Here is a 22,823-nt window from a genome sequence, read left to right as displayed (position 1 = left end):
CACAGGAAACAATAGACATTCACATTTGGCAAGAATGAACAAGAGAATCGGCAGGCACACGTAGCACTGTGAACAGAGAGCAGCTTGGGCTCAATATGTTAAAAGTCTTTTCCGTCGTTAGCCTCAGGGCCGGCTATCTCCAGAGGAGAGGGAAGAAGGAGGGATCCCGTAAGGAGAAACCACTCCTCCCTAATAAAGCAAACATCAAATCCGAGACTCCAGTCCACATATATGCCGTTTTGTTTTTACCATTGATTGATATCATCGTCAACTAAAAGAAAATAAAAAAAAAGTACTACCAATTTTTTTAATTCCTTTAGTGAGCCAGAGCACGTCGGCGGTCACGCTCCTCAGCGATGGTGAGCTTGACACCCTTGCCCTTGGGCAGGGAGATCCAGGGCTTCTCCTGGCCAATGACGAAAACGTTGCTCTCACGGGTGGCAAAGGTGTTGTCAATGGCGTCCTTGATGTGGACAATGTTGAAGCCTCCGTCGTGGCGCTCACGGTGGGTGATGACACCAACACGGCCCATGTTACGACCACCAGTGACCATGGCGACGGCGCCAGTGTCGAACTTGATGAAGTCGGTGATCTTGCCGGTGGCGAGGTCAATCTTGACGGTGTCGTTGACCTTGATCAGGGGGTCAGGGTAGCGGATGCTGTGAAAAGAAAATGTTTAGCACTCGCGCGGGGAACAGGGAAAACATACAGCCGTCAAATAAAGCTTCCATCGTCGTCGTCTTTGCCTTTTTTTCCGTCTTCTTTTTTCTCCCATTTTGCAATGGAGGAAAATAGAGATGGCAAAAAAAGAACAAATCAAGGGAGAGGAGAAATTTGTTTCAGTTTCTTCTCTTTCCTCTTTTCCTGAATCGACCAAAGCTTGATCCAACGGCTGAATGATGTCTGACAGAACTCACGTTCTCGCATCGTGCGTGACCAAGAATGGGATTCCACCACGGCCGAGCTGGACGCGCTTGACCTTGCCCAGCTTGTACTCGGCCTCCTCGGCCTGGATTCGGTGGACGGTGAAGCGGCCCTTGGTGTCGTAGATGAGACGGAAGTTCTCGCCAGTCTTCTCGATGGTGATGACGTCCATGAAGCCGGCGGGGTAGGTGATGTCGGTGCGGACCTTGGCGTCGACCTTGACCAGGCGCTGCATCATGATGGCCTTGGTCTCACGGTAGTTGAGGGCATACTTGAGACGGTTGCGGATGAAGACGATCAGGGGCATGCAGTCTCGGAGCTTGTGAGGACCGGGAGAAGGCTTGGGGGCATAGAGACCGGACAGCTTGTCCAGCAGCCAGTGGGAGGGGGCGCTAAGGCGCTTCTGGTGCTTCTTGCTGTGAGGGAAAAAGGTCAGCGGATGTGAATTTTTATTGTTTTGTTTTTTGCGATTGAAGCCATCGTCGACAGCGTTTGGAGACGAAGAGGAAAGAAATTGCTTGAAACCAACAATACGAAATCCTTCTTCTTTGTCTCCTATGCTGGGCAATAGAGAGCAATGCTTCTCAGTATTGATTGTTACTCACATTCCTCGGGCCATGGTGACGACTGGCTGTTTTCTCGACGGTGATGAAAACGACGGAAAGGTTGGGCGTGGATCGAGAAGCAGAAAAGTAAATTGACGGCACACCTTTTTTTTTTCTCTACTCGCTTCGTGAGCGCGCCAATTGTGGGGGCTTTCTTGCCCTAAGGCTGGCCATGACTGCCAAAACAGGCATGAGGGGGGTTTGGGTGTATCACGTGATGATGATGCTCCACGATGCCGCAGTTTTTCCGGCTCTCCATTTTTCTACGATAAGGAAACGAGGACGATAACAGCTGCTCCACAATGCTCCGTAGGACAAACTTTCCAAGGTGGATTTGATACAGTGGGATACTGGTGATGTGGAATAAATAAATGTCAATTAATTCATCTTTTGCTTGCTATTATTCTCATCCCATCATGCTCAACATTAATATGGGGGGGTATTATGATCCTGGCCGGTCCTCTTCCATGCGCGAGCTCAAGTCAGCGCGTCAAAGTAAATTATCGAGCACAAAAAGGCTCGGAACAAAGAAAAGATGATGGGATATCATGGATGCAGTAGTAGGTAGTAATCTGAGGTGTGATGGTTCTAAGAGAGCGCAGGTGTCACATGGGCGTCGTCCAGTAGAAGTCTGGAAATGTCCATCTCGCCACCACCCGCTGATGGCCCCTTGGGCAACTCTTCCTGCGAGGCTTTTGCGGGATTGGAGTTTAGTGTAAGTGGTGGAGCCGGAGCGGTCTTGAATGAGCCGACAAAGGTGGTGCTGACCATGGGCTCGAGGATATTTGTGACGCTGACATCTTTGGGTTGGAAGACACCCTTTTCGATGCGCTGGAAGATGTAGGGGAACTTGTTGCGCACCCGGTCTCGAAGGTCCGTGGGCTGCCGGGAGCCAAGGTGAAAACGCCCGTCGCGCTGGATCTTGGACCAAGACGCGCCATACTTTTCAAGGCCCTGCAGAATCTCTTGGTCGTCTCGATTGGAAAAGGCAGTCCTCTCCCGCCTACGGGCCTTTCTAAAGGGCCCAGTGATGCCGAGCCCTGCGAGGTCCGACACTTTCATCCGATGAGCCCGACTTTTCTTGATGGGCACATCGTCAAATTCGGACGGAGGACAGGCGGCCGGGTCCTTGTCTGGTAGAGCCCCACCTTGGGCTGGAAGAGTCTCCTCAGTCTCTTGGGGTTCCTGGGGTTCCTGGGGCTCTTGGGGCTCTTGGGGCTCTTGGGGCTCTTGAGGCTCCTGGTACTCTTGTAGTGTCTTGGCTGGCCTCTTCTTTGGTGTCGGCGGCTTTGATCTCGGCTTGCTCCTAAAGTGCCGTCGCCGGGCACGAATCTTGACTTCATCCGCCTCGGTTACGCGCATGTCTTCGGGACAGCAAGTACGAAAGCGGTCCTTGAGATCACCGGCAGAGCGCGAGTTGAAGACATAATCAGGGTCATCCAAGATGCTGGTCCATTTGCCGACACCATGGCGATCAACGCCCTTGAGCAGATGATTCGTCTCCTCTTCTGTCCATTTGCGCCTGGGCTTGCTTGAACGCTTTCTTGTTGCCCTTGGTTTGGTGACGGGTTGATCGGGCTCCGGAGACAGACGGGGGCCGGGGGGGCTGTAGCTGAGCTCATGGAGGAGCTTGCTCTGGCCAGCGTCAGTGTCATCAAAGGCACTGGACTCAATTGGGGGGAAGAGAGCGACATGGGGCGGCGGCTCAAGGAGTCCGTTGATGATGGGTGGCATAAAGGGAGCCTGGTGTGCCTTGGGTTTCTTTGCGGGTTGTGGTAGCTGGACAAAATCATCCTTGATATGAATAGCTGGTCTCTTCTTGTTGGTAGTAGAAGAAGAAGCCGGGGTATCAGTGGTTGTGGTATTTGAAGAAGAAGATGATGAAGAGGAAGTTGAAGACGTGGAGGTAGAATTGGATGTAGACGAGGGAGCATCATCTTGAAAGTCTGGCCCTTCGTTTAGAATGCTGGTGAATGAAGGAGCTGACGTCGTGGGTATAAGCGGCATGTTGACCTCGCTCAGCAACAGCCTCAGCGGATATAACGCCGAGCTCCCGGCATATTTGCCTTCTTTGGAAAAGTCATTGTCCCTCCTGTAGTCTGAATAGGCGTTGGACTGGTCTCCGATGAATGGCGAGGCCAGGGGAGCTCCGGTGCTGGGGCCGGGAAGAGCGGCATTCCTGCCAGCACTGCCGAAGAACCTGTCTGCGCGAAGACCCTCGAGCTGCAGCGGCGGTAGAGGCCCGTCGCGAGCCCCGGACAAGGGCAGCAACTGCAAGGCGGGCAGCGACGGCAGCGAGAGCAGGTCCGTGTTGGGGAGCTCCGGGGTTGTCGGATCGTCATTCAAGAGGTGGATCAGACGCGGCTCGATGGTGGCCATGGCGAGTTGTTACGCAGCAGTTTGTGGATGTAGAGCAATGAATGATATGAAGGAGCTGAAGTAATAAGACAGCCGGGTCGACGGAGAAGCGCACGTGAGCGAGGGTATTTGGAGAGATTTGGATTTGGACGGATCAACGAGCGACGAAAGGAGAGAGAGAGAGAGAGAGATGAGATGAGGAGGGAATGAATGAGAGAGAGGGAGTTGGTTGAAAGAGAGAGTGTGTGAGAGAGCGAGAGTAGTAGAGTAGCAGAGTAGCAGAGTAGTAGAGAGATAGAAAGGGAGGGAAAAAAAGGAACCGGAAGTGTCTAAGCTATGCTATGCCGCACTTCCGCACAGTGAGGCCTCGACATGACCCTCCGTGTCTTGGATGGAATTCCGCTTTTTTGCTTTTTCTGGTTGCAGCTGCTAACGCGATGGTACCTGTGCCGCTGCGGCTGGAGACGAATTTGGAGGGAGAGGGAGGCGGGGGATAGAATAAAAGGGGATTGGCATACGGAGTATGGCAGGAGAGGATAGGCAGAAGGGAGAGCTGAAGAGAGAGAGTCAGCACGTGAAGCGCTCAGGTTTGGCAGGTTGGAGGCATGGAAAGTTGCGGAATGGGGTTTAGTTGGTGAGACGGCGCTACAGGGGAGGATTTGCTCTTTTGATTGTTGGTAAGAATGGAACCGAAAAGACGAGTAAAGCAAGCAAAAGCAAGCAAAAGAACAAAGCAAAGTTTGGGCTTTTTCGGCTTTACGTTGGGGAGCGCGTACTCCGGCACAAGTTTGGTGGCTTTTTTTTTTGGTGAGGACGAGTGTCAGCCGGTGATTTGGAAGAGGGGGTTGTAGCTGGTACGGGGGGAGATGGGAGGTGGATGGTGGAGTTTGGGGGTACTGTGTACTTGGGAGATCTCGGCATTCGTAATGGCGACGCATTTGCTCCGTAGAGCCGAGAGGTTTGTAGTTTGTAGTAGTAGTAATGCTAGGTAATAATATAATAATACCTAGTAGTAATAGCAGTAGTAATAGCAATAATAGTAGCATTAGATTTGGACAAATTTGAAATGAAGTAGAAACGGGTCATGTGTGAGTGCTGCCTCCCGAATTGCGCCGATTCGTTTGTCCTGGGTCGTACGTTTGCGGCGGCACGTTGAGCTGATGATGCTTTTTGATGGGGCGGCACCCGGTTAGTATAGCAGGGACCTACTGACCTACTGTAGTAGTGCTGCCGGCATTTCTCTCTGTTGGTGCTCGAGTTTGGCTGCTGTGAACAAGAGACAAGCTGGGCATCGGCGCAAGGTTTTTGTGGGGCCTTTAGTAGATGTATGCACCGATGCACAGCGCTGCTTCAGTGAGTGTCATGACAACCGCCGGAATGGAATTTGACGGAATGAAATTGATGGAATTGATTAAACTATTCCATCGTGTACTAGAAAAAGAAAAAGAAAAAGAAAAATAGAGACTGGGAGAATGATTCCAATACATTATAGTACAGTACACGCATATGACAAAGTGGTGTGTCATCTTGTTCGAATTGCTCCAGTGGATGCTCCAGCGGATGCTCCAGCGCGGATGGACAAATTCATTCTGCCGTCTCTGAATTTTCTGGCCGCGTTAATATGAGAGAGTACGTACTCCCTTGCGCCTCGAGCCAAAACAGGAACCTCGAGCATCAACTTTCACTGGTCAACAACGGGGTAATAGATGTTTGATTGAAACAAAAGAAAGAGAAGAGAAAGAAAAACATCCAACCCTCGTCGCAAATCTCATCATCAACATCATCATCATCATCATCACCAACTACACTGCTAAATTGTCACTGGTTGGCTTAGTACTGCAATTACAATCGTCTCGTCTCCACGCCTTCTCCTCCTCTTTTCGCACACTTGGTCTTCCCGCCTCTCTCCTCTCTCCTCATCTGGGCTCACACCACTCATCATATCATCCCATCATCCGCATCTCCTTCTCCATCTCCGTCTTCTTCTTCTTGTCTCCTCTTCTTGCCCCCTCATTCCAAGACGCACAAGCACATGATGGCCGCCTCACTGCCGCCCTTCCCCCGCCTCGTCTTTACCGTCCTCGAGCCCCTGTCGCTGTAAGCCAAGCCCAGCCCAGCCCAGCCCAATTGTCGTCTCCTCTGGAGTTTGATCATGCATCTATCGCTTGCCCAATCGCGGCATTGGACACAGCCCACCATTTACCATCTTCTGTCCTCTCTTCTCCTCTCTTCTCCTCTCTTCTCCTCTCTTCTCCTGCTATGCATAAAATATGCGAGGTCTGGGAGGGGGTCGCAGCAAAACCCAATCAATGCTCCCTCTGCCCATAACCAACCCACTCAAATTCAAAACAAAACCAACAACGACTGGCTGCAGCGAGCACGGCAAGCGAAAAGAGACTCTGTATCATTTCGTATCTGTATGTAGAGTATCTGACCAAATCACAGCGTGGCTGGCTTCGCCGGCGCCGTATACGACCCGGCATGGTTCGTGGCACAGCAAATCCCCCAGCACAAGCCTCTGCCCGCCTCGGAGAATAGCATCGTTCTGGCCCATCAGCTGGGCAACATGTATCTCGGGATGTGCCTGGTGGGCTTGGCCCTGTTCTGGACCACCTCCGAGGCCAGAGTCGTCCGAAACTACCTCATCGCCCTCTTGATTGCTGATGCCGGCCACGTTGGCTTCACATGGTACGGCATGGGCTCGCACAGGTTCATGGACGTCTCTGGATGGAACGCCATGGCCTGGGGAAATCTCGGGGCCACGGTACGTACGCACATACACTTCCCCTCCCCTCTCCTCCCTTTCCTTGACTTTCATCACTCCCTCTGTCGTCTGTCCTCTGCCCTGTGCAGTCTGTCCTCTCTGCCCAGTGGGTTTGGAGTCTCCCTGCAGCTGGAGGCTGCAGTATCCCCTGCTCGCCCACACCCTATCCACCTTGTTCAGGCAGTCGAGGCGTGACCGGGCAGACGAGGCCAAGCAATTGAGACCGGGAAATCGAGACCGGGCAGCTAAGCCTGGCCATTTGAACCCGGGCGATTGAGACCGGGCAATTGAACCCGGGCAGATCAACCTGGCCATTTGAACCCGGGCAATGGAGACCGGACAGCTGAACCTGGACAATTGGGGAGATCAACCAGGCAGAATGGGCACACCGGGCAGATGAACCTGGACGATTGAGGCCGGGCGATTGAAACCGGGCAGATGAACCTGGCCACTTGAAACCGGGAAATCGAAACCGCGCAGCTGAACCTGGACAATTGGCCAGATCAACCGGGCAGATTGGGCACACTGGGCAGGCGAACCTGGGCGATTGAAGCCGGGCAGTTGACCCTGGCCATTTGAACCCGCGAAATCGAAACCGGGCAGATTTCAACTGCAGCCAGAGTGGCAGCGCTGCTGCAATTTGCTGCACATTTTGCTGTTTGTTGGCAATCACATTACATCACATTACATCACAGCTAACCACACCTTTCTCATGCCATAGTTGTTTCTTGCCTTGACGCGTATTGCATATCTCTCCGGCTTGTTTGGCCCCGACAGACAGGGGTCCGCCGCCATCACAGCCCAGAAGAAGAGCAACTAAAGCACAAGGAACCACGAGTCGATGATGTGAGCCCGTCCAACCTGCTTATCCATGAGGTCGTCAGTCATAAATGACCACGACCTCTGGCTCCGTCCCTGTACGCCACCAAACGCAAACCCGTGGTACAGAGACTTCTTTCAATAGGACTGTACTCTCCGCACTGCGGGGCTCACGGCTCGCCCAACTACCGCACTGTACAGTAAAAACGACCAAGAAGCTCGCCGGTCTTTGCTTGGTCAATCAAAGAAAAACAGATGCCATTACCAGCTCTAGTCTCCTATCTTGCATACATACATTTCCTGCGCTTCCTCGGCGGCAATTCGTTTGATTCTTCTGCTCCATAGACAATACATACATACAAAGGCTAGCATAGTACCTCCATGTAGTTGAATAGAACCCCGTTTGCAAGCAGTTCCCTGCCTGCGTGTCTTCGTCTCTTCCCACCCCAAAAAAAAACCTCTCGTCCTCTGCCCTGACCCATTTCTGCGTAAACTTTTCAGTGCTTCACGCCGGTACCCGATACTTGTCGCCTGCTTCTCGGCTCTGCAAATCCAGTACCAATCTCAGCTTCATCCGGCCGTTGTCCCGCCTTTGCCAGGGTGCCGCAATGGGCGTACACGCTACAAGCTGGATTCACAGTTCCGCCAATCTTACACAGTCGTACACACGCCCAACAGCTTTTCCCGCCGTGATTGCGCCCTGTCCCGTGCCAAATCTTGACGCCTTAATCCGGCCAAAAAAAAAAGAAAGAAAGAAAACCAACAGGCCGCGTCCTCTCTTCTTGATAGGCCAGTTGATTATCTGTGCTCCAGGTCTGCTGAGCGAGATCCATCAAATTACCCCCAGCTAGAGACAGACGTCGCCGAAAAAGGCTTAGCGTGTTCTGGCGCGCAGGGGACGATTCCCGACTTTTTGGAGGGATAGGGTTAGGTTAGGCATAAAACTGTACAGTTTCATCGCGTTGCTCAAAGCAAACAGGACGCTATTCCGGACAAACAACAAAGCGCCAAAGCGCCAAAGCGTGCCGCTAGTTCTTTGAGACATTCGAGATCGTCGGTCCATCGCAGAGCCGTTTCCATTGTATTCTTTGTCTTCTATTCTTAGTGTCTATTCTCTCTTTTCGTCCTCTATTCACGGTTCTGCTTCTTCTTCGAATTCTCCTCCTCTTCTCCATCCCGTATCTCCATCTGTATCTCCTTCGTCTCCGCCGCCCGGCAGCTCTGTCCCGCTTTATATCCTGTCAGCTCCTCGTTGCAGCTAGTCCAAGATGCAGACCCGGCGGTCCAAAAAGGCCGTTGAGCCTCCGCCATCCTCGTCTCCTCCACAGCCAACCAGGAGAAACCCACCGCGAGCAACTAAGCGGCGTGGGAGCGTCGTCGTTATCAGGCACTCTAGCTCTTCCCCTAGTCCTCCTCCAAGCTCTTCGCCTATAAGACCGAGGGCCTCTCTTCTCCTTCTACCTCCTCCCCTTCCTGCCGCTGTCCCATCTCTTCCGCCTCCGCCAGCAACTCCCTCAAATTCATCTCCTGTGCTGCCAAGCATAGAACCTCCAAAAGGCCTGACATCTGTGCCACGCAAAGGATCCATTGTGTTTGATCCAGTACCGCGTCGTGGCGCTCCCCGTCATCTCAGCGTCAGTAGTATTGCCACCAACCCTAGGAGGGACAACACTGACGACGAGTACGACGAAACCCTTGTCCCGGAGCCCAAATCCGCAGCTCAGCTGCAGGAGGAAGAAATGGTCCAGCGCGATGTCGAGGAGGCCGAGCATGCGATAAAGCTCGAGGCCGTAGCCTCTTTAGCCAGGGACGCCAAGAACCTCGTCGACCAGTTTCAGAACAAGTCACGGCCGTCATACGAAAAGGTGCTCCTCATGAAGTTGCAGACTTTCAGGGCGTCTCGCAGTAGATTCCTAGCTCCTCGCCAGGCATCCCCTTTTCTCGACTGGGATTGGGTGGACAAGGCGGGAGCACACCTCTCGGAGCCTGAGAGTGTTACTGTTCCGCTCTCTATCAAGCTGGCAAACATTGCCACCGCTCTCATGCAAATAGAAAGCATCGAGTCTGAAGGGGACAATCCGGTGCCTTTTCTCGAGGCTGTGGATATCCTCTTCCCCATGCATTTCGCCGCTGATAACACGCAGTACCGGGCAATATCCCTGGAACTTCGCACTCAGAGAGCAATTGAGAGCATCGCAAGGTCGCCCCAGGCCACAGACCTGCGTGGCATGCTGGGCCACGCATTCTGTAATATGAACGCGCCAGATGCTCCGAGCGACTATGGTACTCTCTTTATCAAGGGCCCTTATAAGCCCCTGGCGGACCTCGATCAACAATCGCTGGTGGATGTTTGTTCGAACAGAGTCTCCCACATGTGGAAGATAATGTCTGACGGTGGCAAGAGAGGGATTAGGACTCCCGTGGATCTGCCCAGTATCCGAGCTCAGTATCCTCTCAAACACACGCTTGATTCCCTCAAGCAATGGCTCTTGGCCAGATATTCAACACTATCGCTTTTACTAAACAGGGCAGAGCAAGAAAAGGTGGACAAGGAGAAGGAGAAGCTACTTGATGAAGTGCGCGCTGAGGAACAACGTCTGTTCCGAGAGCATCGAAGAGCTCGAGAGGAAGAGCAGAGAGCTCTTGAGGAGGAACACAGGGCTCGAGAGGAGCAGCAACGAGCCAAGGAAATAGAGCTCAAAACTCGGGAAGAAGCGCAGCAAGTGCGAGAAAGGGAGCAGCAGGCTCGAGAAAGGGAGCAACAAGCTCGAGAAATGGGGCAGCGTGCTCGAGAAGCAGCACGACAAGAGAGAGAAAGAGTGAGAGAATTGGTGAGAGGAAAGCACACCCAAGAGCAAGAGAGGGCTCGCAAGGAGCGGCAAGCTCAACAAGACAGGGCTCGGAGGGAAGAAGAGAGATGGGCGCGTGAAGGAAGATATCCAGAGCTGCCACCGCTCGGCGACGATGATAGTTTTCCCTACCACGATGACTTTGAAGCATCTTCTCAGGATCTGATTAGCTCCCAGCCTGAGCCGCCGCCACGACGGTTTCAGAGCCGAGATAGAGAGTAAGATAGATTCCACCCCTCCTCTTTCGTTTGCTAACTTCAGTTTCTAGCAGCTCTTTATTCATGGGCAGACAACTAGTCGGTCTGCTCGGCAGTGTATCTCTTGCCCACGCTCCATCGGGGTCCTCGCGCAAGCGATCGTATCAAGAAAGCGAATACCAGAGCGAGAGCGTCTATTTCGATGACGATCAAGAAGAGGAGCTCGAAGAGGAGCTCGAGGAAGAGGAGGAGGAGGAAGAAGAGGAAGAGGATGACTTTGAAGAAGACCCCAGGCCTTTTAGAAAAGGTAAGGCAACTGCATCATCTGCCATTGTGCACCGACACCGAGAACTACAGAGGGAACGCGAGGACGGCGACTACAACAGTTATCAAGCGGAACGGAGACCTACCAAAAGGGGCAAGACAACTTCTTCATCCGCCCCTGCATACCGGCGTGAGGAATACCAGAGGGAATACCGTCGTCCTGCTGCGAATACCTCGACTGCGCGGCCGCTTCCATCCATTCCTTCATCTTCCGCCCCAGATTTCACAGCCATCAAGCAAATCAAGCACCAGGCTCGCTTAAATGCGCGATTGGCCCAGCCACAGACTCTTAAGAGACGCTGTGTCTGGAGCGATCACGATTCGGCCACATTGGTTGACCTCATTGCACGCCGCGCTGCCGCCTGGTCCACCATCAACAGGGAAGACAGCCATCTTTTCGAGCGTCCACGGGACGCGCAGGCCTATCGTGACAGGGCTCGCAATATGAAGGTCGATTTCCTCATCTCTGACGCGGTGCTGCCGCGGGGGTTTGATCTGGTCACGCTGAGCAGGAAGGAAATTGATCGGTTGCAGAAGTTGGGCAAGAATCATGCCAGGAGGGAGAATGATATCGACAGCAACGGCAGGCCGATCAATACCGAGGCCGACATGTACTGGCTGGAAAGCTGAGAGACGGTGCGTTGTTCAGGTATAAGATTTGTTGTGTTTTGATGGCGACGGCAACTACTTGGTTACCTTTATCACGGCGTTTGGGCTTTTCGGCGTCACTTGAATCAAGGAATGGGAGCATCAGGGCTTGGGAAAGAAATCTAGGATTCTACTTACATACTCTGGTATCTGTTAATAGTGATCATGTCTTTCATTACAACCATCCCGATTTTCTTCTTGGTAACTGAGAGTGGCAACGATGCTCTGTTAAAACTGATCAAGGGAATATTAGAGCCAGAAGAGCAATCATCGCCAGTATCGGAATTCTCGCGTTTGCGTTTCATCAGGTTTGAGTCAGTTTGGGAGCCTTAAAGTGAAATAGCATGAGGCCTGCGTGCTAAAATTCCGCACTTGGAGCTGGCTGATATGCTCGATCGCGGTAAGTTGCACTCTTCTGCTCTCTGGGCTTCTGATCGCTAGGTGTTGCAGAGCTTGCAGAGCTAGGCTCTGACTGCTTCCGGCTCTGGGAGAGCGAAGGTGTAGATTTTATCCTCGCAAGCACGCGTTCCATATTGAGATTCTGCTCAGTGTACTGACGTGGCCATTTCCCCTCTAGAATCCAGTATTTGATTGGATTGCTCCTGTCGTTAGCCTCATCGAAATCTGTCTCGGCAGCACAGAAAGACGCCCGCCTCCGTTTCAGGGCACGGCCTTCTACAGTGTTCTCGGCGTCTTCGCTGTAAGAGCGGGATCGTTTCCGGCTCGGTTCGGCAGGTCTATGCTGCGAGAGCGGTGATTCTAAAGAATCCTTCCGCGTCTCTTGTGATTGCTTTTCTAATGCCCCATCGGTCAGCGGGATAACTTTGGAATACTCAACAAACATTATACCTTGACCTCTTGGCGCTAAGATTCGCCGCCCCTTCTCGTCGACGCGTTTTTACCCTCGAGTGAAGTGAGTACCATGACGAATCGCAGCTGAAGGGGTTAGATGACTGATTTATGTATGGAATGTCCCCTTGGAGAGATCAAGCTGGTGGAGATGTTGAAGGATGGCGTGAGTAGGAGCTGCACGGAATATGACGTGCCAAGGACGGGCAACGATTCAACCAATCAATATTGCCTGATCAGCAACACCCATGGAGTAGCTTCGCCAACTTGCAAACGACATCTCATCTCGGCATATCGTGTCATCAAAAATACCCTTGAGGGCCAAAAGATGTACAAGCACCAAAAAAAAGGGTCAAAGGGTCAAAGTTCAAATTCAAAAAAGGATTCTGCAAAAGAAGAAAAACCTCTTTCATCCTATTCTACATCTGTCCAAGCAATTTTCCGCGCATACTCATAGATACCTATCCAGGGACATTGTGTGCTCGTTTTTCTTGCTGCAATTGCTGTTCCGTTTTGTTTTTTCTCGACAAGAGAGGAAAGAAAACAAAGCTAAAGATACAAAAAGATAACAAGGTAAAGCCGCCAAAATAGGTTTTCCCATCATCGGGTATCGATCATACTGCTTCGCACCAGGCTGCGGGATAAAAGAGAAGAAATTACCATTCGTCGTCGCCGTTTCCGCAGTTCCAAATTGGGTCTCCAGAGGTGAATTCTCAGGAGACGTCGTATAGGGGGGAAAGGACATCAAAAGGAATGATGGGGGGAATCAAAAGTCATTTGCGTATCAAAGAAAAAAGAAAAATGAGAGAGAAAAAAGAAAAAAGTTCCATCGCGCCAGCAACCTGTTCTCTCTGTCAACAGCAGAATCGCCCTGAACAAGAGAGCGGGGAGGAAAAGATGCAGTAGAGACAGACAACAGCTCCGCAAAAGCTCAGGGAAATATAAACTCTCCCTCGTCACTTGCGCACAGAGCCACAATTATAACATCTCTGAATCAAGGCTAATCAAATGATGTTGCTTTTTCGACAATGCAAAGAAATGAGTCTTACATCGGCACCTCCATGCACAAACAAAAAGGGCCTGTCTCGCTGAAAGAAAGAAGCCCAAGGCGGAGATAAGGCCAGGGTATGCCACGCTAATCGGAGGCGGAAATTAAGGTAAATGGGGCGTAATGAGGAGGTTGAAACAAACAGCAGGGACACAGCGACAAGGTCTACACGTATTCTCTGCTGAATTGCTCAGCGGATCATGACAGAGAAGTCGCGCTCTGGCCCTGCCAGTCAGGGTTGTCTGAAGCTCTATCGCGCATGGGGAAGATCGCGGTGCTTGAGTCTGTTTGTTCGCCAGCCCTCGTACCATTGCTCCCTGCTGGCCTCGCGCAGCTCAGCACGCCATTCGGTAAAGACGGCCTCCTTCAAGCGCACAAAGTCGCAGTGCTCCTCGTTATAAGGGTCAGCAAATCCCCAAGGGAACTGCCGGCCGATAACGCTGGGCTCGTAAAGATCTGGGCTGATGATGGAAAGCGGAAGGAATGGTGCTTCTTCATCTTTGGCCTCGTCAGACTTGTGTCTGCGGATGGAGTTTGTAGAGAGCCTCTTCGAATGGCCTGGTGAAACAGATGGCTTCTCGGCTGGTTCATCATCTTCTCCTTCTTCAGCTTCCTCTTCGATAACACTGCTGCTGTCCTCGTCCAGGCCCAGGGCCTCCAGAGGATCCAAATTTGCTGTCTTGATGCTGTCCCAGACTGCCTTTCTGAGAACACTCATGTGCTTTGTTGTAATGGTGTCTGCTTTGGAAATGACGGGAATGACGGTTGTCTTGTGCTGAAGAGTCCGGAGGACTTGGAGGTCAATGTCCTCGTCGAGAGCACCAAGTGTTCGAGCTTGACCATAGCCCCCATTGGGAATGCCATTGCGGGAAGCGACTTTCTTCGCCGTCGCAATGTTGCGATCAAGGCGAGAAGGGTCCATGACATAGAAAGCTGCATGGATATGGGTGTCCTTGGCACCTGGGGAGCGCACAACCTTCATCTCCTCGGCAAAAGTCTCTTCGAATTTGCTCTCCAAGAAAGAAGACATTTCTCTCAGCTGAAGGTCGACGACATTCTTCTCCAAGCCCTCAGAATCCCAAAGAGTCAGCCCGATTCGCTCGCCGTCGATCTCCGTCTCCAGGTAGTGTGGGATGAAGTTTCCAACAGGTGGAATAGGTACTTGGAAAGTGTCTTCATCTTGTTTCTTGGCCTGCTTCTTCGGCGGGAGTGCCAGGGCAGTCTTGAGGAACTCGAGAAAGGAGGTTTTGCCGGCATTTTGGCTTCCTAGAATGAGGATGCTAATGAAATAGTTAGTTAACTTGTCGGTTGTGGTTCAATCAAGTGGAAGAGGAGAGTAGCAATTGGATAGCCGCTTACTTGAATGGGGTCGGGTCCTTTCTTCTGCGGATCCTCCTTGGGTTGTTGATCGTGCTCATAGCACTGCTGCTGGCGTAGCTGTAACGACCACGATTCGTCATGCTCTCGGATCTGGCATAGGGATCAAAGGCATTGCTGGGAATGGGAGGGATTGGGATATTGGCAGCAGCGGCACGACCAGGCTCTGCAGAAGAGCGGCTGGATGATTCGCGACCAGAACGGCTGCTTGGGAGAACGGGATTAGACTGCAGTTCGGGCGCGAAAGCCTTCGAGAGCTGTTCGGCGCCGCTGAAAAACTCTGGGAGCTTGGGAGCAGCTCGCGAGGTGGGTTGGGGCTGGCGATCGGGCTCGGGTTGGGCCTTTCTATTGCCCTTGCCCAAATCACCACTCTTTGTCCGCTTGAGAAGCATTCCGAAGCTAGAAGAGCGACGAGGAGGCGAACTCATTGTTTAGCCAGCGACAGGATACTGAATATGGCTCGTCCAAAAATCAGGAGAGCCGTTGCCTGGCCGATCTGTTGTTGCAGTGAAAAGAGATCGGGTAATGCGTCGTAACGATGATGACGACACAAGTTTGGTTGGATGGGATCAACTTCTGAAACGCCGGATTGGATGAGGTAAGATTTAGGAGATTCCTGCTCAGCTCAGAGGTCAGAAACAAATAAAATCCGCAAGTGGTTTCGATGGCTTGTTTGCGTCCGTGATTTCTTGTGCCAGAGAAGGCACTAAGAAAGTCGCAAAGATGCAAGTCAGAGCAAACACGAGGCGCTAGAGCATTGCTGGTACAAAAGAGAAAATCCCATACCCAAATATACAATATGCCGATGCAGGTCTAATGCACCAGCTACGTAGGCAGAGAGGCGGGGAGGCGGGGCTTCTGCAGCGGAGACGATTCCAATTCGATAACAATTCGTCACTAGATGGTAAAAAGGAGGCGGTTAGCATCCATTCAGAAGCAAAATGTCAGGGTTCTGGCCACCAGGCGACGCGTTGGGGGTGTCAAAAAAAGAGTGACAGCTGCAGAATCATGCGACCGGGAGCTGCGGGCAACTGGAACAGCCCACGAGTGCCTATCTTGCGATTGTCTCTGGGCTCAAGTCAGAGCAGTCTGAGCAGTCTGAGCAATCGTCGCTGGCCATGCTTCCATCTCTGATTCTGCGTCTGGCCTCGTCGCATTGTCGGAGAGATTGTTATTGACGCAAGGCTGAGCCTGTCGCAACTTGCAGCCAGCCAATGCCGTCTCCAGCGCAACGCCACTCCACGATCGCCCTGCAGAGGCAAAATGAAAGCAAGACAAAGACAAGAGCGCAGTCGCCCGAGTCTCCTTCAGCCTCGTAGCAGCAGTGATTTGGCAATTGGTATCGATTTCGCACAAGAGAGTGGCGATGGAAGCTGATGGAAGAGGGGACAGAGAAGAAAAGACAAACAAGAACCATTCTCGTCACTCACAATTGCGTTCCTGGATGATTCTTGATTGAGGGGGCTTTTTATCTTGTTTTATTATTTTTTGGCGATTGTGAAAATTGTGTCTTTTTTTTTTTTTCTTGGTCCAGCCGAGACGCGGGGAAGATGGTCAAGTTGATCGTGGCAAATCGCAGGTGGTGTAGATGCTCCTGCCTTGACTCGGATTGAGAAAGGAAAATGGAAGGAGAGGCAACAGGGCCGGGGGTTTTGCTGGAGCTTCGACACCGCTTTGACTCAGCTCGTGAACTTGCCCAAAGCTTTTGCGGTACTGTACAGTATCACCAGGGCCAGGGTCACGGCTTACAGCCTTTTTGGACGGATGTCACAGCGGTAACGAGCGAAAAATAACAAGGACTGTCGGCAGCGTCAAGCGCCGAGGAAGCCAGGGGAGAAGAAGAGGTCGTAGCGATGACGGCAAGGCAAGGAAAAGCGAGCGAGCGAGGAGGATTCGACACTCTGCGAGAAAGAGTTGGGAGAGGAGAGGGAGGGAGCGCGCATCGGCCTCGACAGCCTGCGCGTTTGTCCTCGTCCGCCTTTGGCTTGCACCAGCTCTTGGGCTTCAGGGGAGCCACCCAAGTGCTCTGTAGCAGCGCCAATCGAGGTCCCAAATTCGTGATACTAAGTGACCCCGGCCCCATTCGTCTCTCCACAAGCCCATCTAACCAGCCCTGGTCAGGCATCATGTAATGGCGATTGGAAGTCTCCTGCTGGCCAAAGCTGCGACCCCTGGCGAGCATGAAACACGGCATCTAAAGCTCCCTAGCAGATTCTTGATTCAACGCGATGCCTCGAGATCTTAGCCACGGCACACGGACAAGAGGCTTCCAAAACGCGGCATCTAGCATCTTTGGTTCCGTTGGCTGCGGATTCGGCCGCACGCCATTGCGCACACAGGTTGGTTTGCTCACGGGCACGGTGGATTTGCAAGGTATGGAGCATGAAGCATCAACTAAACAAGTAATACCGAACACGAAATGCTGCTACCTACCACTACTCGTGCTGGCACAGGTAGTACCGAGTACTAAGCACGAGTGGTATATCATTTTCCTGCAGGCCTGGGCTTGGCCCCAGAATGTCTATGCCTTGCTTGCTCGCATACACATCAGACGGGGGTGTCTTTGGCTTGCGACACACTTGCATCCTCCGCACCTCACATGCGCCCCTCAAATGAGATTTCCTTGAAACCAGCCAGGAATAGGCTAATTAACGATGCATGTATACCCTCCGAAAAGATGATAGAATGAAGCAAAAAGGAATGTTATCGATGGCGGCCATTGCTCAGCGGCGATTTCAATCCCATGTCGGATCTGTCTTGGGCTTGAACCACCCCAAAAGGCCAGTCTTGTTTGTGTGAGCTATTGACTGAGAGAAACTAGAACAACATGCCAAGTCCCATCACGGAGCTTTGCCCAATTCTTGGCACCGACTCCAGCTCGTCCCCTTGCGATCCCTGCAAGCGTTTAAAATTGCAGGTCCGCTGCGATTCGCCATTCAACTCGTCACGCTACTCGAGCACCAATCACGCACCGCTATTGGTTCCATTGGCGTCTTCTCGCGTGGGAAACATGAAACCTGCTTCAACAAGGCGCCACAAAGCCCGCCAGCTAGCCGCAAGGCGAGGCTGGCACTAGATCCAATAGAACGATGGAGACGAAGGCCTTTCTACAAGTACAGACTATGCAATGTCTTGAATTACTCGTGCTCAACAACTCTTTACAATCATTATACTAACCTGTTGATGAACAAATCAAGATGGTATGGCAATGGTTTCTGCTCATCCAGCTACAGTACGAGTACGGAGAACTACATGTACAGAAGCAGCATCAAAGGTATTGAACGAACGTGCAAATGACATCATCATCACCAGCAGACACGTCAAGCAAGAGAAGCTGCCGGCTGCCGTCTCAATGAGTGGTATATCGTCTATATAATCGTACATGTATAAATACATACATCAGGATGACTGGGGATTCCGAATGCCAAACGCTCTTGGTGCCCTTTTTTGTTTTCCCTCTATAAAGAATCAACGCGGTCCAACGCCTCTAGCAAAATGTCGTGGAGCACAGAACGTGAAAAATAAAGCATCAGCCTATCCAATATTTTACCGTCGTCTTCTTCACCCTTCGAAAACCTCGTGCTGCAGCTCGATGCCGTACTCATGCGCCATATTCTTCATGCGACGCTCCATCTCGTCTTCCATCCCGCCGCCCAGACCAAGCAGCTGCCGCAGCTTGAAAAAATAAAAGGCGACGTCTGTCAGTGTCATGACAGACTTGAATATAATGTGCCGCCATGCATTGTTTAGCCGCTGCGTCCAGGGGAGGTTTGGATCCTCGTAGAGGCTGCGGCTTGCCCATTCGCCCATCATCTTGATGCGGTTGACAGGCGAGCCCAGGTACTGGTTGTTGCCCTGGACGATGCGCATGTTCCGGCCGATGAAGATGAGTTCCTTGGGCCACTTGTCCTCGTCAGCAAGGATGTCGCGAATACCTTGTTTCATCTTCTGCTGCATATAGTAATGCCGTTCCGCCGGACTGAGGCCTTCCATCGCCTTGATGTCATTCTGCATGGTGGACTCGCCGCCCTCGTATGGCTTCATCAGTGTCGCGCTCGCAAACATGTCTGCTGCCTTGATGCCCCATTCTTCTGTGACCTCGACAACTGTCTGGTTATCAAAGGTCATGAGGGCTTTCCAGAACCTATCATACTGATGACGGAACTTGGGCGACATGTACACATAGAGGCCATGGTCAATCAAGACCAGCTCCGCGCGTCCGCTAGGGAGACGTCGAATGAAGATATTTCCCGGGTGAGGATCGCAGTGGACGACACCCCATTTGAAGATTTGGGCGGAAAAGAGGTCTACCATGGTGGTCATGACCTCTTTGGTAGTCAGACCAAGGCCTCCTCTGCCGCGAACGCCCTTCCACTCCTGGCGCTCCGGCTTGATCTTCTCCTGGTAGGGCTTTGTACGGAGCTCTCGGCGGGCAAGATCCATGTCAAGTGGCGGCAAGGGAGTGCCCGCTCCCGGGCTGCCTTTTCCGTATCCGCCCACCCATCTCGACGTCATGGCCTTCTTGTCCCACAGCCTAATGCCCTCTATCCATTCGGTCGTCAAAACTCGCTTCGTGGTAAGGTCGGTATACACCGTGGGGATGTAAACACGCCCCTTCAAGCGGCTCTCTGAGTTAACCAGCTCGCGCATCGTCTCTGAATTTCTTGCCTCGCTCAGGAAGTCGGTCTCTAGCTCTAGGCGCTCGGAGATGAACGGTACCAATGTGTAGAGAGGAAGGTCGAACCACTTTGAAAATATCCAAGTCACGGTCCTTTTAGAATACGTAGTCAATACCTGGATCTTGCAATTGGGCGAGACACAACTCACTTGAAGGCCCAAAGATCCCACGCAATCTGTTTCGCGATTTCGGGTTTTTGAATTTTAATTGCCACCTCTCTGCCATCCGGAAGCCTTGCCCAGTGAACCTGCGCAACGCTTGCGCTCGCGCGAGCTTTTCTCTCCATGACTCCATAGCCCTCTTTTCCGCTGAAGCTAACTCCAAACACTTCCTCGACGCTCTTGCCAAAGTCTTTTCGAATTACGGCCTCCACGGCCTTCCAATCGTCTTGGGGCGCGTCATCAAACATTCTACCAAACATCTTCTGGAACTCGGGCGGCAGTACTGCGCTCTGCATCGCAATTGCTTGGCCGATCTTGAGGTACAGCCCGCCGTTTGCCCGCAGCAGGTTGAAGAGCCGTTCTGCGTTGCGCATGTGGAGATCAGGCACAGTTCCTCCAACCCACGGCTCCGGCCGAAAATTGATTTTGTAGTCGAGGGCAGCGACCAGCGCCGTGCCAAATGTTCGAACCGACCGCGCAATGCTAGAAGCATAAACCTGTCGATCTACCGCATAGACGGTGCCGCCAACTGCGGCCGTAATGAGGAGTCGACGTCCCCATTTCCGGCTCCCTTTGTACTGCTTGGCCGCTCGTGGAGCCCCCAGGGACGCAGGAGACGGCGGCCGCAGAGGTTGGAAAGGCCCCGAGTTCTGGATGCGCCGGACGAAGACGTCATGCCGCGAGGGCACGCGACTTCGCAGCAGAGCTTGTCTGGGCAGGCCCAGGCCGCTGCGACAAAGCATGCCGGGCATTGTCGAGGATCGATGGCTCTACCGCAGCGTCATTCGGGGAAAGGAAGAAGGGCTCGGACGAAGTGGATGATGAAGCTGTCAGAAGAATTGGTGGGATGGTGGCGGCCTTGAAGAAATTCCCGGCTTTCTCTAGCTTCCGATGTCCGATCGGGGCCGATTGGGGTTGATCCGAAGTTTGACCTGTTGAGACTACATAAAAGTCCGGGTGGAGTATAAGTTGAGATGGGATGGAATGGAAATATTAATTTATCTAGATGGGTATTGTTTCTCTTGGTCTTTTGGTTCTATTTCACCCGGCTTTGCTAGATGATCTGTTGCACATTATTGTTATGTAAAGGAGATGATGCTTGGAGTACCTAGTGGCCGGATGTGGTTCTAGCAGCACGGGATGATGCTAATCGGATATAATGATTACATATCACACGAGATGCCCGACGAATTGAGAAAATGACGGTGAAAAAAACATACCCTCGAATGACAAATATACCCTATACTTACACCTAACAAAGCAATGTTATGCTACGAAGCCGCCTGACCTTGGTTTCTGACCTCGTTGGGATACGTGGTAATCTACCTATAGGGTATGCAGATAGAGCACTCCGTGTGTGGCCAAAAGTCTGCGACCACCTAAAAATCGAACCCCCCCCCCAAAATTGCATAGGGGCGATTTCAGTTAGCTTCTACCTCCGAACAACTCCAGAAAAGTATCAATTAAAAGACCTAAACTCTCTTGAAAAATAAATGGAAATTATTGTTCTAATTAATTAGAAGGTTTTGAAACCAAATTATTTATGTGGATTTATTTATGAATTTTTGAAATGTATGATTTTTGGTGGAGCGCATAGAGTGGTCGCAGACTTTTGGCCATTAACCATTCTCGTAGTCGATGATGCGATGACGAAACTCAGCACAGCACGCAGAGATAAGGCGATAAGATAGGCGCCCCCCATGTACTTCGTGTCGAGTACGAGTACGAGTCAAGAGCAGCATGCGGGGAAGAGTTCAAGCAAACAAGAGGTACGTACTCGAAATATTTTGGCACAAGGTCAGCAACGCATTCTTGCGTCATGTATTTGTTTACTTGGAATTCCGCACTACGGAAACCGTGCTTCGAGCCTGATTTTATGCGCCTACAGGGAGTGAAGAGCGAGTATCGACTGCATCATCTACTCTTACAGCAGAGTACAGCATTCTCTGCGCTATAATACTTGGCTTTGCACTTTTCCACTAGATAGCACTAAGCGAGCGACGCGGAGCAGACCCATGGATCCATTACCCGCACAACAGGGGCTCTGTTTCGAGGCGCAACGTGATTTGGAGCAGTGGCGAAACTCAGAGTGCTTGACCTCTGAAGGAGAATCTCTTGGGTTGCTGGCCGTGAATCGCTGATGGGATGCCCAAGGTGAAATCGCTACTGTGTGAAATGGCCAACATCCTTGTTTCCCACGTCACGGGCAGAGCGCCTGATGTGCCGTGATGGCACAGAATTGACGTTGCGTGTTTCTCAACCAGACGTGGAACTACCTACCCAGTAACTACTGTAGTTTTTCGCAGTGACAGTCCCCTGCAGCCCAATTTTAGCAATCAATCACCTGGAGCCGACCTGCTCGAAACGGCCAAGCTGTCTCTGTCCTTATCAAGAGGCCCCTCTGGCTGCACCATACAAATCTAGCTTGATGGTCACTCCTCCCGGGTGGATGCAGATGAACGATTACAGTAGTGTCGATACAATACTGTATGTACGAGTACAGCCCCCGTGCTCCGAAAGTGCTAAAATGGCAAACTCTCTGCTGCTAGCTGGGGCTTTTTGCGGATGACATGCTGCGCAACATTTTCGATAGCGCGGCCCCAAAGCCATCAAAGAGCCATGGGGTTTTCGTCTTAGTAGAGGCTCAGGCACGGGGAAAATATGCGTGGCGCCTCATGGGACCTGCAGCATAATTGCGGGTCAGGCGAGACACAAGGAAAATCACTGGAGCCGTTGGCCCAGTTCTTTTTCTTGTGGAAGCAGCAAATCCATGTTAGCGGACAGCACCACTAAAATTACGGGGGTGGAAAGGCCAGTGCCAGGAACGCGTAACACAACAATGAGGTGGTCAATGCGTGGGCTTTGGGGGGGATATTGCCATTTGATCCATCCATACATGTATACAGCATCACTCCTTTACGAGTAGTACATTAAACTCTGTGCGCCGTGAAAATAAAACTGGACGGTCTGGGATTGAAATTATAATTAGATTCCCATGACTACCTATAGTAGGCTCTCCAATGCTCGTTTTCAGACGCCATGCTTGTCTATCTCGTATTTGACCGTCCAGCTTTGCATTAAGATTTGCGCCTCCAACTCAATTTCACTTCCCTTGGAGGTTGCATCAAGTTCATCTCCAACAGGCACACTCAGGCACATGTACCCCCGGCCGCTAAATTGCGTGCAGCGGTACAAGACTCTTGTGTGCGCCAGCGGTCAGCG

General features: G+C 51.9%; 7 protein-coding genes across 7 annotated transcripts; 2 read left to right on the top strand and 5 right to left on the bottom strand.

Annotated features, from left to right (window-relative positions):
• Positions 1–64: 64 nt before the first annotated feature.
• Positions 65–1,597, bottom strand: TRIVIDRAFT_84016 (uncharacterized protein; the record flags this gene model as incomplete). Its single annotated transcript, XM_014101229.1, has 3 exons — positions 65–659; positions 918–1,340; positions 1,530–1,597. The coding sequence occupies 3 exons, from the start codon at positions 1,541–1,543 to the stop codon at positions 317–319; spliced, it is 780 nt and encodes a 259-aa protein (XP_013956704.1).
• A 287-nt stretch (positions 1,598–1,884) lies between these two features.
• TRIVIDRAFT_230570 (uncharacterized protein) lies at positions 1,885–4,335 on the bottom strand (the record flags this gene model as incomplete). Its single annotated transcript, XM_014101228.1, has 1 exon — positions 1,885–4,335. The coding sequence occupies one exon, from the start codon at positions 3,906–3,908 to the stop codon at positions 2,118–2,120; it is 1,791 nt and encodes a 596-aa protein (XP_013956703.1).
• A 1,587-nt stretch (positions 4,336–5,922) lies between these two features.
• On the top strand, positions 5,923–7,471 carry TRIVIDRAFT_221754 (uncharacterized protein; the record flags this gene model as incomplete). The annotated part of the gene is made up of 3 exons (XM_014101227.1): positions 5,923–5,984; positions 6,333–6,651; positions 7,373–7,471. 3 exons carry the CDS (start codon positions 5,923–5,925, stop codon positions 7,469–7,471), a joined length of 480 nt encoding a protein of 159 aa, XP_013956702.1.
• Positions 7,472–8,738: 1,267 nt separating this feature from the next.
• TRIVIDRAFT_221753 (uncharacterized protein) lies at positions 8,739–11,470 on the top strand (the record flags this gene model as incomplete). Its single annotated transcript, XM_014101226.1, has 2 exons — positions 8,739–10,537; positions 10,588–11,470. 2 exons carry the CDS (start codon positions 8,739–8,741, stop codon positions 11,468–11,470), a joined length of 2,682 nt encoding a protein of 893 aa, XP_013956701.1.
• Positions 11,471–11,846: 376 nt separating this feature from the next.
• Positions 11,847–12,332, bottom strand: TRIVIDRAFT_221752 (uncharacterized protein; the record flags this gene model as incomplete). Its single annotated transcript, XM_014101225.1, has 1 exon — positions 11,847–12,332. One exon carries the CDS (start codon positions 12,330–12,332, stop codon positions 11,847–11,849), a length of 486 nt encoding a protein of 161 aa, XP_013956700.1.
• Positions 12,333–13,478: 1,146 nt separating this feature from the next.
• TRIVIDRAFT_179823 (uncharacterized protein) lies at positions 13,479–15,190 on the bottom strand (the record flags this gene model as incomplete). Its single annotated transcript, XM_014101224.1, has 2 exons — positions 13,479–14,665; positions 14,745–15,190. The coding sequence occupies 2 exons, from the start codon at positions 15,188–15,190 to the stop codon at positions 13,636–13,638; spliced, it is 1,476 nt and encodes a 491-aa protein (XP_013956699.1).
• Positions 15,191–18,323: 3,133 nt separating this feature from the next.
• Positions 18,324–20,344, bottom strand: TRIVIDRAFT_27740 (uncharacterized protein; the record flags this gene model as incomplete). The annotated part of the gene is made up of 2 exons (XM_014101223.1): positions 18,324–19,533; positions 19,590–20,344. The coding sequence occupies 2 exons, from the start codon at positions 20,342–20,344 to the stop codon at positions 18,324–18,326; spliced, it is 1,965 nt and encodes a 654-aa protein (XP_013956698.1).
• Positions 20,345–22,823: the final 2,479 nt, after the last annotated feature.

Source organism: Trichoderma virens (genome assembly GCF_000170995.1).
Source record: "Trichoderma virens Gv29-8 chromosome Unknown TRIVIscaffold_6, whole genome shotgun sequence".
Lineage (NCBI taxonomy): Eukaryota > Fungi > Ascomycota > Sordariomycetes > Hypocreales > Hypocreaceae > Trichoderma > Trichoderma virens.
This window is presented reverse-complemented; position numbering and strand designations above follow the sequence as displayed.